We start from the raw sequence: 16,825 nt of genomic DNA, 5'->3' as shown, positions 1-16,825 counted from the left end.
CATGTTATTTTCAATTAGCAACAACAGAAATGTTAAATCTTAATTGATCATATCTGAAATGTAGTAGAACATGACAACAGACCAAAATGACTACATTAACATTTGCAGAAAGTACAATTAGTCTTTAATTGAATATATTCTAAAAGGATGTGTTCGCTATCTGTAGCAAGGTCAATTAATTTTTCTTTATTGCATGATTTATACTAGCTTATAAATAATGTTTTTTGCGCAAAATATAAACAAAAACCTTTAACGTTGAGTGTTTTACCTGCGATTTTATTTAAGAAAAAAACATGTCTTACATATGCAATTATTTTCTATCAACAATTTATTTGGTTCTTCAAACGTCCACACTTTGTGTCAACCAATCATTAGCAGCTTCTGTTTCAGATTTTGAAAAAAAAGATCAATCTTTAAAAAACAATTTCTCGATGTATTTTTAAACTTACGATTAACTATCAATATCTGACCTTTACACTTCGGAAAGGTCTATCTTGTTTTCTAAAGATCGTTCTTTCCATGCAGTCTAAATGGAGTATTATTCTCACAAAACGTCAATGTCAGCAAAAATACGGAAGCGTGAACAATGGGACAATTCAAATCCGTCAGGGAGTGTTTCCTCCAGAAGGGCAATCATGACTTGCTCCGCCAGCGGCAGTTGTCATATAGTAAGTAAGTGTGATCTGATAATAGTTTTGAAACAACAATGAAGTCCCACGAAATGAGTAACAGAAGGTTCCTTAAAATAATTCACACTTAGGCGATATCATTTAAATTAACAAAGTATAATGCAAATATAGTAAATAATGCGAAAATGGCAGGATATTGTTTTTAGATAAAAAGTTTCACCAGCTTTTTATATGTTTAGCAGGTATAAAGCTCTTATGACTTAATATTGTAAAACCAGTTATGCGGTTTTAATTTTAAGACACATATCAGTGTCAAGCGTTTGAAGTAAAGAAATGCAAAATTGATAATTTGGGAACCTCCAGATTTAAGAGCACTCATCCATCATTTAAATGATAACATTTAAATAATAACTTAGGATGACATGAGATGATTAACATATCACTTTAGTTAAAGGGTATAATCTTCAAAAATCTGTTAAAGGTTTCAGTTTGTATTTATTTTATATACTACTGGTACGCTCGGGTAAAATGGTAAGCCGTATTTTTATTTTGGCAAACTGTTTGTCTAAAATGATTACTAAAGGAATAAGAAGAAGTTTTATTTACTGCACTTAAACAGAATAATGTTACTATTTGATACGTTTTTGTTATTGTGGGGAGGAAATTTACAAAAAAAAATAATAACAATAAAAATAAAAATAAGCGCCACCAACATATATAGGGCTTACTTCGCTCAGGCCTTGCCTCTTTTATGTTCTTCATCGTACTTTTTGTACGATATTCCACCGTGATTCCTATGATCGAATTCGTATTTTATTTGAAATAAAAAAAAATGCTTATTTTTTTCATATACCAGGACGTTACATTAAGCAGACGTCAAAACCTGATTGTTGCCCTTCATGTGTTCGTTACTCCTTTTATAACATGCTACAATAACGTGATAACACCAAACTGCCCAGCAGAAAATGAAACCTGCACGTTTCATTGGAGAGTTAACTACTTCCAAACAATGACAACTATTCCATTAAACGGATTAGGACCAAGACAACCTCTAGTCAACATAAACGGTACATTATACGTCAGATCGAGTTGTGGATCTCTTGATAACATTCGAAAAGGTATGCAATTACATAGATAATCTTTCATCGAAATACTTCAAAAAAATTCATTGTTTCTAATTTATCAATCAAGCAATTTTTAAATTACACAATTAAAATAAAACAACAAGAATAGTTTCTTTTACATTTTTACAGAATTTAAATATTTAAAAATAATCTTAGAACATTAAATATCAAACACACTGTATATTTTAGTCACAAGCGATGATGTCTTTGTTACTGGTGATGGTATTCCAAAGTTTATGTTTGCTATAAATGACCAGGTTCCTGGGCCAACTATTGCTGTGTACGAAGGGCAGCAGGTAATACATATAGAAATAAGAAAACATATAGACGTTATTTCTGTTTTAGTACTATACTATAAATTTAATTTCCAACGAAATCTCCAGGTCTTATTTGAGTTATCAAGATTCATATGATTTTTCTTTTCTACTTTTTTTCTTACTATTTGCAAATCACAGGGGTTTAATTTCACAATTAAAAATGCAGCCTACCTAGTATATTATTCGTGTTTACATGTACCATAAGGATTGGGGTGTATACTTGTTAATGGGAATTAGAGTAAGTCCATGTGGACAAGTGGTCACTTAACTGCAGATAACATTATATAAAGTTTCAGGGAATACACCAGAAGTATCCTGTAGAACTGAACTGAATAAGCAATGGAAATAAAATTGCCAATAGTTTCATAAGAACTTTGAAATATGTCATTCGACTTTAAACGTTTAGGTTCAATAGGTGTATTGGCTCTTTATGCTCAAATATAGTATCTTCGTTTGCGATATACATGTATATTCTATCATTACTTTGCAAGTCAATTTCATTATGTAGATAATTGTTCATGTTCATAACAAGTTACTGATGGAAGGAATAACAATTCACTGGCATGGACTTCCGCAGAAAGGTTTCCCTCACATGGATGGTGTATCAAGAGTCACTCAGTGTCCTATAAGTCCTGGGGAAACTTTTACCTACAGGTACCTATGTCTTCGGTTATTGATTTTTTAGTCTTATCTGGTATCAATCGCCTACGCTGACGTACAACCGCTTCCTGATTTACAACTTATCACTCACATAGTTTGTAGGCTCTGCCATACAAGCTGAGAAAATATTTACAAGTCATTTTGAAAACTTCTCAAGCTGTTTCCGTTGTACTGCACTAATTTGCTTATAGAAGCGGAATCACTAAAGTATTGGTATGGCATGGTTGTACAAGCTTTGAAATACAAAGCGGTTATTTTTCTCTCTGTAGGTAACCGAATTCGTATGAGAAGTCAAAATGCAAGGCCACGTAGATCAGAGAACAAGGAGAAAAATAAAAATAACCCCGATGTCAAAAAACGGGAACATAAATGGGCATCTGAAATTTAGGATATTTTTGTTTTAGACCTTAACATTCTATGAGAGCCTTCATTCCATTTGAATATAATAGTGAACAAGAAAACAATGATAAGCGTTAATACTTATACAATTCGAAGCTCTCGTTACACATTTTTTGTCCCTTGATTACATTCTTAGGATTACCGCTATAACCTTGGTTCAATTGATTACTCTTTGTAAATAAGACAGAAAGTTTTTTTTTCTGTTATCGTAACAACATTTAATACTCTTTAAAATAAAAATATGGTTTGAACAATTTGATGTCTGAATTACATATGATTCTTTTTAACATTGTTATATTTCCTACAAGGTTTCTAGCAGTACCCTATGGAACATTTTGGTACCATTCTCATCTAGGTGCACAAAGGTCAGATGGAATAGCGGGAGCACTGGTAATACTGAGAAGACCAAAAACAGAGGTAAATATTATTTTTGCTTTACTCTTTCTGTTTTTTTTTTTTGTTGTTTTTTTTTGTTGTTTTTTTGTTGTTTTTTTTTAAATTTCAGAAATATTTACACCGTATTTTAGCTAAGACTCTTGTCAGAGGAAAAACCTATTTTGACGTCTGTGTTATGACTGAGAGAAGTGTATATATGTGTGTTATGTTTAATTTCTACTCCTGTTTTTCCTTAAACACAACTCAAATAATGTTTCAATGGTTTTCCTTTGAAGCCAAAAGGAGAAAGAGAATCAGCTACGAACTATGTAAGAGACTTTGCTTTCCTGGTTTCCGACTGGTTCCAAAGAGGGTATACACATGAATTAAAACTGACTGACTGGAATCTAAACAAGTATTTTATCACATTATGTAGAAGCTTTTACATATACTCAGTACATAGTTCCATCCTTCAATGTATTTGTTTCTACGATTGATAAGATGCTACTCGTGAAATACTTTTACAATATACAGAAAATTGCAATATCAATATAAGTGACAGTATTCTAGTATTTAGAGTTGCACTCATTTTAATATCAATCGTTCGTATTATGAAAACGAAACGGCTTTGCAAAAAAGAATAAAAAATGACGCAATGAAACTTTATTTGTAACATTAAAAACAACACAAAATTTGAAATATTTCATGTAACATTTTTAAAAAAATTCTGATTTACAAAAAATGACCGTGGTGAATTTTGCGCTGATGTAAAGAAGACGTATGATGGATCTGTAGTAGGACAGAAAGGCAGACAAACACCTGTTATTAATGGCAAAGGTAAAAGGTATTCTAGTTTAAAAACAAAAACGCGTTAAGTAAATCAAGTTTACATTGCGTTTACTATTTTCATATGATTCAATAGTTTTCAGAATCAAATTTAAGCCAAACAAATTGGATCCATACACTTAAAAAGCGTTGAGGCCGGTATTTGCTTTAATCTTCAAATATTGCCCAAACACTTCTTACATATTACTAATAATTAGTAATAATAACAAACCTTTTAAAATGACGAAAACCTTTTTACTGTATGTACTTTGAATGGTTTGGCAATACAACTATGCTATACCAGTGCATGTTTTTTTTTTTAAACAACGAACTAAATTTATCATTTTTATATTATTCAAACATCACATAATATATATTGCGTACGTCACTAGAATGAAAATTCGCCATGTGATGAACCGCTGACCAGTACCAAGAAATTGAAATGCTATGCCATGTAAAACTACTGAAATGTCTTAAACTTAAGTATTAAAATTAAAAGATATGATCTGTTCATTTACTCAGTGATATCAGGAGGAGTAATCAATGGAATTAAGATTCGAGAGAAAATCAAAATAATATATGCCAAAGAAAAAGACAAGAAACAAAGAACGTGAAATAACCAAAATATCACGTACAAAGAATCAAAAGTAAATGAGCAATCCGGGCTCAGCATGGACCAGGAGCTACGGTACGGTATGCGTCCTCCGCTTTTCTAGCAACACCCACCGAAATGCCAATAAAATATCAGGAACAAGGAAACATGTTCTTTTTTATATGATAAATGATGCTTGTGTCTTTAAGGAAGATACTATGACCCATACGGCAGTGATGACACAAACTTTTTACCTCTGGAGACTTTTACCGTTCAAGAAGGCAATAACTATTTGTTTCGAATCATTGGGACTCAAGCAATCAGTACTTACCGCATTTCTATTGACGAGGTAGGGGACTTCAGCTTCTATCGTAATTTTGCATTAAAAAAGAAATCCGCACGACTCTCAAAGTAATTAAATTTGGTTAAATATAAAAAGCAAAGAGGTGATTGATTAATTCCCATGAGCCGATTAAAAATAACGACAAAAACTATCCAAATAACCTAATGCCTTAACAATTATCAACAATCATCTATTTTTTGTGGGTGAAAAACAACAGACTCATAAATAAAACTTTAACCAATCTTTTGTTCAGAATTACAATTTGATAACTCAGAAATATATTGAAACAATGAACTGATGGAGTGATATGTAGCAGGACTTATGTTTATTTGTAAGTTCTAAATATACTACATGTATATGATCGAATCTGTGAATGCATGCGCTTCTTAAAGGTTACAATATTTCCTCTATAATTAATTGAAGTAGCTACTTATATTAAAATAAATATGATACGTGTTGTGAAGTGGTTCATCTAAACGTAAATAAGAATCATAAATAAGCGAACAATAGCCACGTTTTAAAGGTAAATAAGAACAACGTAAAAATAGAAGGGTACCTTGTCTCTGTGGTGTGGGTCGGCAGTTGTCAGTCTTCGTTTCAATACTTTTTGCCATGACGAAGGCCATGAGGCCTAACGTTTTGGCCTTACAGTCTACATATTTTTTTTTACGTTTGATTTACATTTTATTTGTATGTAGTTCCATTTTAGCTTTTAAACGATCATTCTCATTTTCAAATAGCATATGATGACTGTTGTTGCCGTAGATGGCTCTGATATAGAGCCAGAAATATGTGATTATATCATTATTCAAAGTGGCGAGCGGTACGATGTTATAATAGCTGCTGATGGTCCCGTAGAAAACTATTGGATACGATTAGAAGATCTGACAACTCAAGACATACATGGGGTATATATACATATGGTCTTACTAAATATTAAGACAAAGCAGCTCTCTTAAGTACTTCGTCATGATTTTTTAAATGTACTATAAACTCATATCATTCTAGTTGATAACATTTTGTATCATTGTCCAAATTTTAAAATATTTGGCATTGTCAGTACATCAGATATGAAACATAAACATTTACTTAGTTGTGCATTTTGATTTTACTCTTCCAACTTTTTCATCCAGATTAAAAACCTGTGATATTTACATATGTTTCATTTTTGTTTACACAGAATCCTTTACCAATGACTTTCGGTTTTGGAAAACTAAAATATGAAGGAGTTCAAGATGTGGATCCCTCTACTACTGAGAGAATTTGTACAAGAAAGTCAAAATGTCGTGTAATAAATTGTATATTTGGGTAGGCAATAATGATTTTAAAATAGTGTACTGTTCTATTTCTAATAATTCTAAGATTTACATGCACGCTTAAAGAATATACATGCATTTAGAAGCAAACAAGTATAGAATATTAGAGTATAGAAATGTGTATGGAGAAGATAAATAACTGAGCACAAAAAGCGAATCATTTTGTTTTATTCGTTTCAAATGCACTATTATATCAAAAGGGATAAAATGATCAGACATAACCCAACACATCCAAGACTGACAAACAATTTAAGGAAAACTTAGTTGATATTTTTTCTTGAAAAAGTTGATGTATTGATAAATTAAACGAGTGTTTTTTTTTCATTTTTGTACCGTTAAACAGTAATCAAGGGAACCAAGGTTATAGCGGTAATCATAGAGTAATCAAGGGAACCACGGTTATAGCGGTAATCAAAGAGTAATCAAAGGAAACAAGGTTATAGCGGTAATCAAAAAGTAATCAAGGGAACCAAGGTTATAGCGGTAATCAAAAGAATGTTTTCCAGGGAAAAAGACCCCAAAAAAAATCCAATACACATGTATCAACTCTTTTCAGTGTATTTCCCGAATCAAGTAATACAGATTGTATTCCCGTGTCTGAGTTACTTTCGTCGTCTAAAGAACACGGAAATGTTCCTGTGCCTGCATCTGCATTCAATTTTCAAGAGTTTTTTCTTAATTTTCATTATTCAAGTAAGTACATCATATTCGTTCTTTTTTAAAGCTTAAATTATGAGGATTTAAGAAAATTTGTTCTTAGAAGGCTAGTTTAAAAAACAATTGAACTTGATACATATTTAAAAAATATTTCAACAAAGTGACTTGCTTACTGAATTGTTTGATATTAATATTTTGGGGAGACGCTACAGTATTGTCAAATCAATCAAGTAAAATATATTATCTGAGATACTATATTATTATATATCATTGTTGTTTTGTAGAACGGAATCTGTAAACATTTCCTTTATCGTAGTTATTAAATCCAATTATTTTTTCCAGTAAAGGAAGAAACCCCGAAAACACCAGTATCTACGATAAACAATTTAAGGATGACGTTGCCATCATCACCACCTTTGGTAAATATTCCAATTATAGGTTCTTCATTCCAAATACTTCGAGGAGGTTTGTTCTTTGCTATATGTTTCCGCTGTTGTACAAATTTGGCATCAAAATGACACCTGTAAAACACAGGACAAACAGCAACACTAATAGCACAAAACCCAGATAAGATTAGTAATCCTTCCTTCTTGAGATTTGGCTAATGTGCTATAATTTTGTATTTTACATTAGTGATTTCAATCAATAATACCCAATGTTTTAGATCATTCAAATTAATTTAAAAAAAAACTACAAACTTCGTGGAAGTATTAACTGGCAAAGTGTCTTCAGCAAACACGTTGGGAAGTATGGTTCATGGCTACCTTGGAGACAACAGGGGAAAGGGGGGGGCTAAAATGGACAGGAACACAATTTTGTACAATATTTTCACTGAAAATTCGCATTAATTACTTGGCACTAATTTGTGGAGTCAGAAACCTGCTAAACCAATTAAACATAGCTATTGAACAAATGTTTAGACCATACTGCAAACCTGTAAAGCCTCCAGATTTCGCTGTCAGCGTGGGTTTTCCGCTTCCCTCGATCCTTTTTTACAGATTAGAGATGGACGAACACTTGAAGATTTCTTCTTAGTTCCTGTCCGCTCAGAAAAATGGTACATTTCATTGATATAAGCCTTTCAAGACAAATTAACCAAAACATGGAGAAAATCTCTGTACAATCCCTAGAAAAGTGGGGTGGTTTTACGAGTAATCAAGGGAACCAAGGTTCTAGCGGTAATCAAAAGATTATAATATAGGGACAAAGAGCAGACATGTAAAAACAGACATACATAACAACAAACACAAAGCAAATAAAATAATACATATAAAGTAACAAAAGCAAATGAGCAACTCGGACTCCACTAAAAACTGGGAGCAGGGACCAGGTGCACCGGTAGTGCTTTTCTAGAAACATCCGCCTCTTAAAAAGTCTAGTCTGGAGTAGAAGAAAGAGGAAAGGAAAACTATGACAAGTTTAAAAAAGGGAGCACCAAAAGACGTAATTATGAACTAGAAGGTTAACATGTGGTGAGTCATGATTCTTGATCCGTAATTAAAATGTAAAATGATTAATTAAATTTTATTGCAATTATTTTTTTTATATTGTAGAGTTTGATTTGCTTTTTTTAAAACTATAATATGAAATAAGGACTTTTCCAAAGAGGCATCATTTCTTTAAAATTTATCATCTTTCAGATTAAGAAGAATATAACATTTCCAGAAATAGAATGCCCGTCATTAGTAACAACCTTTGCTTCTGAATGCAACCACGTTCTGAATTTAAAACTAGGGCATGTAGTACAGCTAGTCTTGATAAATTTTGGTATGTACGAAGATTTTGGTTAACAGGTTACCCTAAGTTTAAATCAAATGGACCTGCACATTTTGTACTAACAATGTTTTGAAGGGGTTATTTATTACATGCAAACTCATTGTATTTATTTTTTTGGATTTGTGTACAAGCGAGTACAGCATAACTTTCCCGTATGTGGCTTCACTGCTAGTGACAAAAAGTCAACAAAAAGTGTTGCTGAATATTCGTAGTTCTAAATTTTTATACGTTTAAAGCATCTTTGTATTTTTTAAACATGTCTTAGTATTAGAGATACTTAATGATAATTTAGTTTCTCTCCGCGACGTTTTATTTCAGTTCTCATCATTCTGCACGCCACTACCTTGCGTGTGCATGGGTCAGGTGCACCTGGTCCATGCCCCCAGGTCTTAGTGGAGTCCGAGTTGCCCATTTGTTTTTGTTACTTTGTATGGATGAATTTAGTTACTTTATGTTCTTTGTTGTGTATGTCTGTTTTCCATGTCTGGTCTTTGTCCCTGGATTACATTCTTTTGATTACCGCTATAACCTTGGTTCCCTTGATTCTCTTTCGTAAGGCTGTGACTTTTGTGCAGCTTGACCTGTTCTCTCTATTATTATAATCATGTGTCACAATTCATAGATAATTAATACAATTGATATATTTTGTCATGGGGATGGGGAATACTAATCTGATCTTTAGGTGGTCTCTGAATATGTACAATAATAAATATACTTCGTTGAACGCATATTTTTCTTAAATAGGAAATAAAATACATTCATGCATGATTTCAGTATAACAAGTTTTATCTCTACATATGTTTGGAGGATTTATTGTTCTAACATTTTAGAATGTTATTACCATCTGAATTTATTTACTGGCCAGAATAGTTGTCTCATCGACATATTTCCTTTTCTGTGTGTAAATACCTTTTTAATTTAACTAAGATGCTTTTATTCTCATAGAAAGAAGCGCGTTTGGAAGACCCCATCCTATTCATATACATGGGCATAGATTCCACGTCCTCAAAATAGCATTTCCGGTATATGACCGTAAAACCGGAAACATGACTCATGTGAACGACGATCTTATCTGCGATACACCAAGTTGTGATCATGCCAAGTGGAGGGACCCTACTTGGAAGAATGGAAATGTTCCTGGACTGAACCTTATTGATCCTCCTTTAAAAGATACTTTGATTATACCGTGGGGAGGGTATGCTGTGGTTCGATTTGTGGCTGATAATCCTGGTACAGTCAGTTTTTTTATATAACTACTTAGTTTATGTCGTACTTAATTCAGATTTATTATTTTATGGCATGTTTTTGTTTTCTCTTTTCTTTTATCTGGCAACTTAAAAACAGTTCTGTGTTGTTCATCATAGTATTGACCATATTACATTTCATCTGCTGCCTAACCTAAAGTATGATAAATATAGAAATAGAAAAATTCACAAACAATATGTCAATTTAAGTTTTTTTAATCGCATAATTTAAAACAGAATCTGGTCACGTTTTCCATTATGACTGGTCATTTTCAGGTTACTGGTTCATGCACTGCCATATAGAGCTGCATAATTTAGATGGCATGGCTCTAATTCTCAAAGAGGGCGACGAAAGTGATATTCCAGAACCGCCTTCATATATGAACTCATGCGGTAACTCGTATAACAGTCCTGCATTACATCAGTTCCGTTTGTCAGAAGAGAGAGAAACATCGTTGAAAGGTAATAGTGTCGAGCAAGAAGATTGGCGTTAATACATATATATCACCTTCCTATATTACCGATGCTGTAATGTGTCGGTCTTTTAATTATATTGAGTACGAGGTTTGTTTGTATTGCTGCAAACATTTATATTATACTTTTTATAACTATCCTTTTTTTTACAGAATTGACATTTTAATATTCGTACAACGGGCTTTACATTTGTTTTGGTATTGGTAATTATACTATTTTGTACCATTTTTAACAAAAATAACTTATGATTTCGCTTGATGAAACAAAATGAGGAACAAAAGTATCTAAGCTTCTTTATAACCAAATATAAAAAAAAACTCTGTAATCACCGTTACAAAGGCTTCAAACCTTAATTGGCTTATCTACCACATTCGTATTGACAAACGTTTTACTATAAACGGGTCAGGTTGCTCAGCCCAGAACTACATCTGTTAATAAAACCGTCTAGAGAAACCAATTTAGCGTATATATCTGTTTAATCAAGGTTAAGCTTACTGAGATTCTTGGAATGATACGTTTAAGTATATATTTTCTTTTGGTTTTACTTATACATAATCAAACGATATATCAAATGCGATTCAGGATTTTCAAAACTAGTTAATCTAATATAAATTGAATGTTTTTCACAGCTATGAATAGCGATGCTGCTTTGTCCGTTTCATCTGTCATCGGGACCACAATATTAGCGGTAGTGTTATCCTTATCACTGGTTCTCAACATCGTTGGAGCTTTAGTAATTATGCGCCGAAGAACATATAAGTATTACCCTAGCGTGTCTACACTAAGAAATAATTGCCGACGTGACATTGCTGACGAAAAAACTAAACTTTTACTTTGAACTTGTATCTGTTGAATATATTTTTGTTGAAATTAAACACACGTTTATAAATATATTTAGTCCATTAAATGTCATTTTGAAGTATCATACGATGTAAACATCAGACTTACGTTTCATGTCCTTTTGTTAATTTTCTTCAAAACAAAAATTACATGAGCTCGAAATTGTATATGTGCACTATATTATGTTTCGAGATATTGTTAAGCTCACATTAAAAAAGTATTAAGAAACAAGCAAAACAGAATCAACAAAAACTAGAATTTCACCCATGTAGATTGGAATTTATGGATTCTTGCATTATACAGATGTGCAATTCGTTAAAGATCTTAATTATTTAAAAAAGAAACTAGTACGACATATTTATATTATACTTCTGTACTGGATATCCGAAACAAGACTTTGACTAAGGCATGCAATTACAAAAATGTAGAAGATGAGTCATTAACTCTATATCCATTAATGTTATGCAAAAGGTTCAACATTTACAAGTATCTAAATTATTTCTGTTTAAAGATTAGGATCGTTTTTAAAAGTTTTTTTGAAATTGTTCTTGTAATTAACGTAAATTATTCAAGTGTATTATTACCTAGTTTTTTGTGTTAAGTTTTGTCAAACCTATCTCTCTTTTTTTTTTATTATAATCAGTTTTAATCGGTTCGCTACATTGTGTAAGAAGATCGTCTTTGTTTCCTGTTTTCTCGTGCAGGCTGTAATTGGATTTTGATGTATCTCAATTGACCTGTTATTAACGCTTCGGTATTTTCTACAATGTTTATTCTATATCAATGGGAAGTACCAATATTTTTAAATACTGTTACTATTTAGTAACAAGGATTCAAACGATTATGCAACTTTGTATTCAGAACGCTGATTAGAGCCATAGTTTTGAAACTATCCTTAAGGTTCCACAAAGGTTAATATCTAGGAAATTCCATAATGAATTGTTTTCATTCATCATTTAAAGTATGCATTAAACATAGCTCTGAAATCAAGATTCTAGCGCAAATCAAGAGAATGTAATACAAGGACAAACACCAGACATGAAAAAGACACATCCAACAAAGAACATAATATAACCAATATAATACGTACAAAGTAACAAAAATAAATGAACAACTCAGACTCTACAGAAAGCATGGACCAAATGAACAGGCAGGGTAGGCGTCCTCTGCTTTTCTAGAAACATCCGCCGAGGTGCTCATAAAAAGTCAAGTTCGTGGTAGACGAAAGAGGTTAAAACTACATTTCACCAAAAAACAAAAAACAAAACAAAACCAAAAACAAAAACAAAATGTAAACAATGTATTTTTAAATATATGTATATGTAATTTATACTGCTTCTTTTTTAAGTAAACTTTTATGGCCTAGGGATGATGTAATTCAGCTTGAAGGGGATGTTGTCTCTTTAAAATATTCCCCATATCGATTCAACTTATATTTCGTTCGATTATTTGTGTCTTTCCTTTTGAATATCCCTTGCTATGATTTTCATCATCTAGTATTCTGCCGCTTTACATTGTTTTTAATTTCATGGAAGTTCAAATTTATTTTCTTGAAGCAAAATATAAAAGACAATTGAAACCTATTTATTTAATTTTGAATGAATGCATACAAACATGTATGTTTAAATTAACTGATTTGATACGTGTCTAAACTAATAATTACATAAAGCTTATATAGAATATCTTCCGGTTGGGACTTTTTAAAGAAATTTTTAAATAGGGAAAACGCAATCAAGTATCAAATCGTAGCGGTGGAGAATTATTTCAGTATATAAATTCATATTTATAATATACATTTCTCTACAAGGATATAAATAATAAACTTATTTTGACTACTATAAAATGCACAACAGTACACACCTATACATTACACACATTCTGACAAAGAACTTGTTGTCTTTTTGTTTAATTTAATTTATTTTATTTTCATGATATATTTTCTTGTTTAGGTTTCCAAGGAATTGCACTTTGGTATATTTAGATTACTTTGCACTATAAAACATTATATTAGTCTTTCAGTTTTCCTTGTATCGAAATCACATTTGCATTCCTGGTATTCTGCATTTAGCTCAAATTGAGTAAAGATTTAAAATAATATAGAATTTTCGATTAAATATAAACCTTTGATTTTGGGAATTCCAAAACTTAAATATTTTACGTAGTAAGCATTTTAAAAAGACAGATAACAAGGACATTAACACTGACATGGTAATGATTTTATTTGTCTTTTAAACTCCATTAATAATTATTCAACTTTGGAACAAAATGCAGAAAGTTTGTTTCATGTTTTAATCTGTAAATAGTGCATACTTATGAAAGTTGCAAAGCTGGGGGCATGAGAAGACGTTAAATATATGTGTCGATTTCGCTAGCAACAATAGTAATACATGTATTATTACAATGTCCTTAGCCAAAGAACCGAACTTTTACAATTTAGTATCCGGGATTCTTGTTTAAAAATATTAAGTTTCCTTTTGATATCCCCCTTTTAATGCTAATTAATCAGCATCAATACAATTCACGCAACTAATGTTTTGTTTTATTTTTAGTGTTTATTTGGTTTTTTTGGGGGGAGGGGAGTTATGGAGCGGGATTTGTACACGGATTAATACTTGGAACATAACTCTAATGCCGTAAAGGTTGCCTATGAAATTAACTTCACGGGAACAAGTGATGTGGATTATTTCTGATGTAGTATATAAAAACACCAATGATAATTTCCAGTTTATTTTGGCTACTATGGTTAGATAATCGAAACAAGAAAGGAAATGCGATACAAATGCTAAGGGCATGCATACTTGGAGTATACAGACTGCGTATGGAATTGAAATTTTACAAATTTGGTTCAATTTAGTTGACTTTAGGGGAATATAAATATAAGTTTTTCCCTGAGCTATAGATCTGAACGAAGAAAGGACTATTTTTGCATAAAAACAATAGCACATATAGACTGAAAAAGCATTATCTGTTGGGTGGGTTTGTACAAAGGTTGTTTTCGAAAATGACGTTAACAGTCTTTTTCATAATTCCTAACGGATGCCGGACATTTATATCCCAAAGATATTTCGGACCATGGTTATATTCTATCCTATTCTATTCTTTATGATTTCATATATTTAGATTGAAATATACCTTTTTTGTATATCAATTATAAGTGTTTGTTTAAAACCTACATCTTTAATTCTATATCGCATACCCTATATTGCATCCCTACACAGAATACACTTAAACTATAATTAAAATGACATGTCAAAATCTGTATCGCATATGATATTAATCCTCGACCTATATCACCCAGCGGGTCGGTGGCCCTTGGGACGATATAGGAGTCTCGGGTTGATACCGCATGCGATACAGATTTTGACATGTAATATTCAGTATGTGCCAAATGCTATACAGAATATACATGTAGTTCAATCAACATGACAGATCAATATAGCAGACATTGGACGTATAAATAAACAATCATTTTGTCTTGTCTTCCTTTTGTGATTCCACTGAAGATAAAAGATGTGAACTTACAGTTTAGTGCAGGTGGAATATTTCCGCATGATAAACACAAAATGAATGTATCTAGTAAACTAGTTTCTGAACATATGGCACAACTCGGCCCACCGATAAGTCATCCCATATCTACTAGAAGTTGAGTTGTCATTAATAAGGCCACCCGAGCTTAAAACTTCGTCCTCTTACAAGTTAGACTTGCCTGTTATTATAACAACAAAACACTTTTAGTCATTTCTTTAGTCCATTTGTTATATAAACATTCCACATCATCCAAATGTATACTCTAGATTTTTTATCGTTGTCTTTAACCAAAAAATATCAAAGCATCATTTCAAGTTTACGGCAACTTGCATTTTGGTATAGTTGATGCCTTAAAAAAAACCATATGAAATCACTATGCATCATTGATCCATTTTTTAAGATGTTCAAAACTTAAACTATGCTTTTAGGCGGCCGTATCATTTTTGTCATAAAGAATTAATGCAATGGTTGCCTTAAGTCAAGCAAAGTCAAAATACATCATACAAAAACTAATTAAGTACATGCATATACCCGGTGCATCGGTAAGATAGATATCCTCAGATTTTCCAGGATTAAGATTTAAGGCATTTCATAACAAATTTAAATTATGTTATATGTTTGAATATATGTACTTCTAAATGTGAATTATTTAATAGACGTTATAAAGAAAAAGCGTAAGAAAATATTTAATTAATAAAAACGAGAAAGGAGAAAGTTTGGTAAGGACCCCTTTTGACCTCATAATTTGGGCACTTTTGAAAATTTGATTACAGCTGATTTCTGGCTAGAAGTAGTATACTTAAATCACTGAATATCAGATGTTTTTCATGGCGTAATTCCAGAAATAAAAGTACACATTTATGTAACTTTAACCAAAAATGTTTTAGATTTTCGGAATTTTTAAGATAGTTTTTGTGTGGAACGGATGTTGCCACACATCTTTTCACTCAAGATATTTTTACAAAAGTTGTAACTGACAATTATACACAATATATGAAGCACGAGAGTCAACACGCATGTGGCCATTGTTAAATGAGGGAAAAACAGTACATATTTTGGTGTTTCGCAGCCTTTTTATAGATTTTCTTTATCTCAGCCAGGTGTGAAGGGCATGTATGACAGTACATGTTCAAATTATTACCATAAATTATACTATTAGCATATACTATAAAACACATTAAAGAGCTTCAGAAACAACATAAAATTTTCTTCATGTGAACTTTGTTTTTTAGACCAAATTAAGCCCTTACTAAACTATTTTTTTTGTAACGTACCTAACACATGTGCAATGTTGTGAACTTAATTCAATTAACTGCTGTCTTCTTTGAATTAATATAGAATAATCAAGGGAACCAAGGTTATAGCGATAATCAAAAGAATGTAATCCAGGTACAAAGACCAGACATGGAAAACAGACATACACAACAAAGAACATAAAGTAACTAAAATCATACATACAAAGTAATAAAAACAAAAGCAAATGAGCAACTTGGGCTCCACAAAAAGATGGGAGCATGGACCAGGTGCACCGGTAGTGTAAGCGTCCTCTGCTTTTCTAGAAACACCCGCCGAGTTGCCAATGAAAAGCCAAGTCCGAGGTAGACAAACGAGGAAAGGAAAACGATCACCCGTGGAATAAATCAGTTTTCATGGTGTAGATGGATACACCATAACGATCCACGAGTTCATGATGACGACCATAAAACTTGTGTATTGATGACTTCGA

General features: G+C 32.0%; 1 protein-coding gene across 1 annotated transcript; it reads left to right on the top strand.

Moving 5' to 3' along the window:
- The first annotated feature begins 140 nt into the window (after positions 1-140).
- Positions 141-11,624, top strand: LOC148629959 (uncharacterized). Its single transcript, XM_088560314.1, has 16 exons — positions 141-668; positions 1,486-1,747; positions 1,943-2,049; positions 2,579-2,724; positions 3,438-3,546; positions 3,801-3,925; positions 4,241-4,341; positions 5,131-5,270; positions 6,005-6,172; positions 6,445-6,572; positions 7,137-7,273; positions 7,580-7,656; positions 8,878-9,004; positions 9,959-10,243; positions 10,534-10,719; positions 11,361-11,624. Exons 1-16 carry the CDS (start codon positions 531-533, stop codon positions 11,567-11,569), a joined length of 2,445 nt encoding a protein of 814 aa, XP_088416440.1. The 5' UTR covers positions 141-530; the 3' UTR covers positions 11,570-11,624.
- Positions 11,625-16,825: the final 5,201 nt, after the last annotated feature.

Source organism: Perna viridis, chromosome 1 (genome assembly GCF_037379345.1).
Source record: "Perna viridis isolate PV_CMFRI_1.1 ecotype Kerala chromosome 1, ASM3737934v1, whole genome shotgun sequence".
NCBI lineage: Eukaryota > Metazoa > Mollusca > Bivalvia > Mytilida > Mytilidae > Perna > Perna viridis.
This window is presented reverse-complemented; position numbering and strand designations above follow the sequence as displayed.

Coding starts and splice junctions, on each gene's coding strand:
- LOC148629959 (XM_088560314.1), top strand. CDS start 531: ATGGAGTATTATTCTCACAAAACGTCAATGTCAGCAAAAATACGGAAG. Junction 9,005..9,958: donor GCTAGTCTTGATAAATTTTG/GTATGTACGAAG, acceptor TTATTCTCATAG/AAAGAAGCGCGTTTGGAAGA. Junction 10,720..11,360: donor GAGAGAAACATCGTTGAAAG/GTAATAGTGTCG, acceptor TGTTTTTCACAG/CTATGAATAGCGATGCTGCT.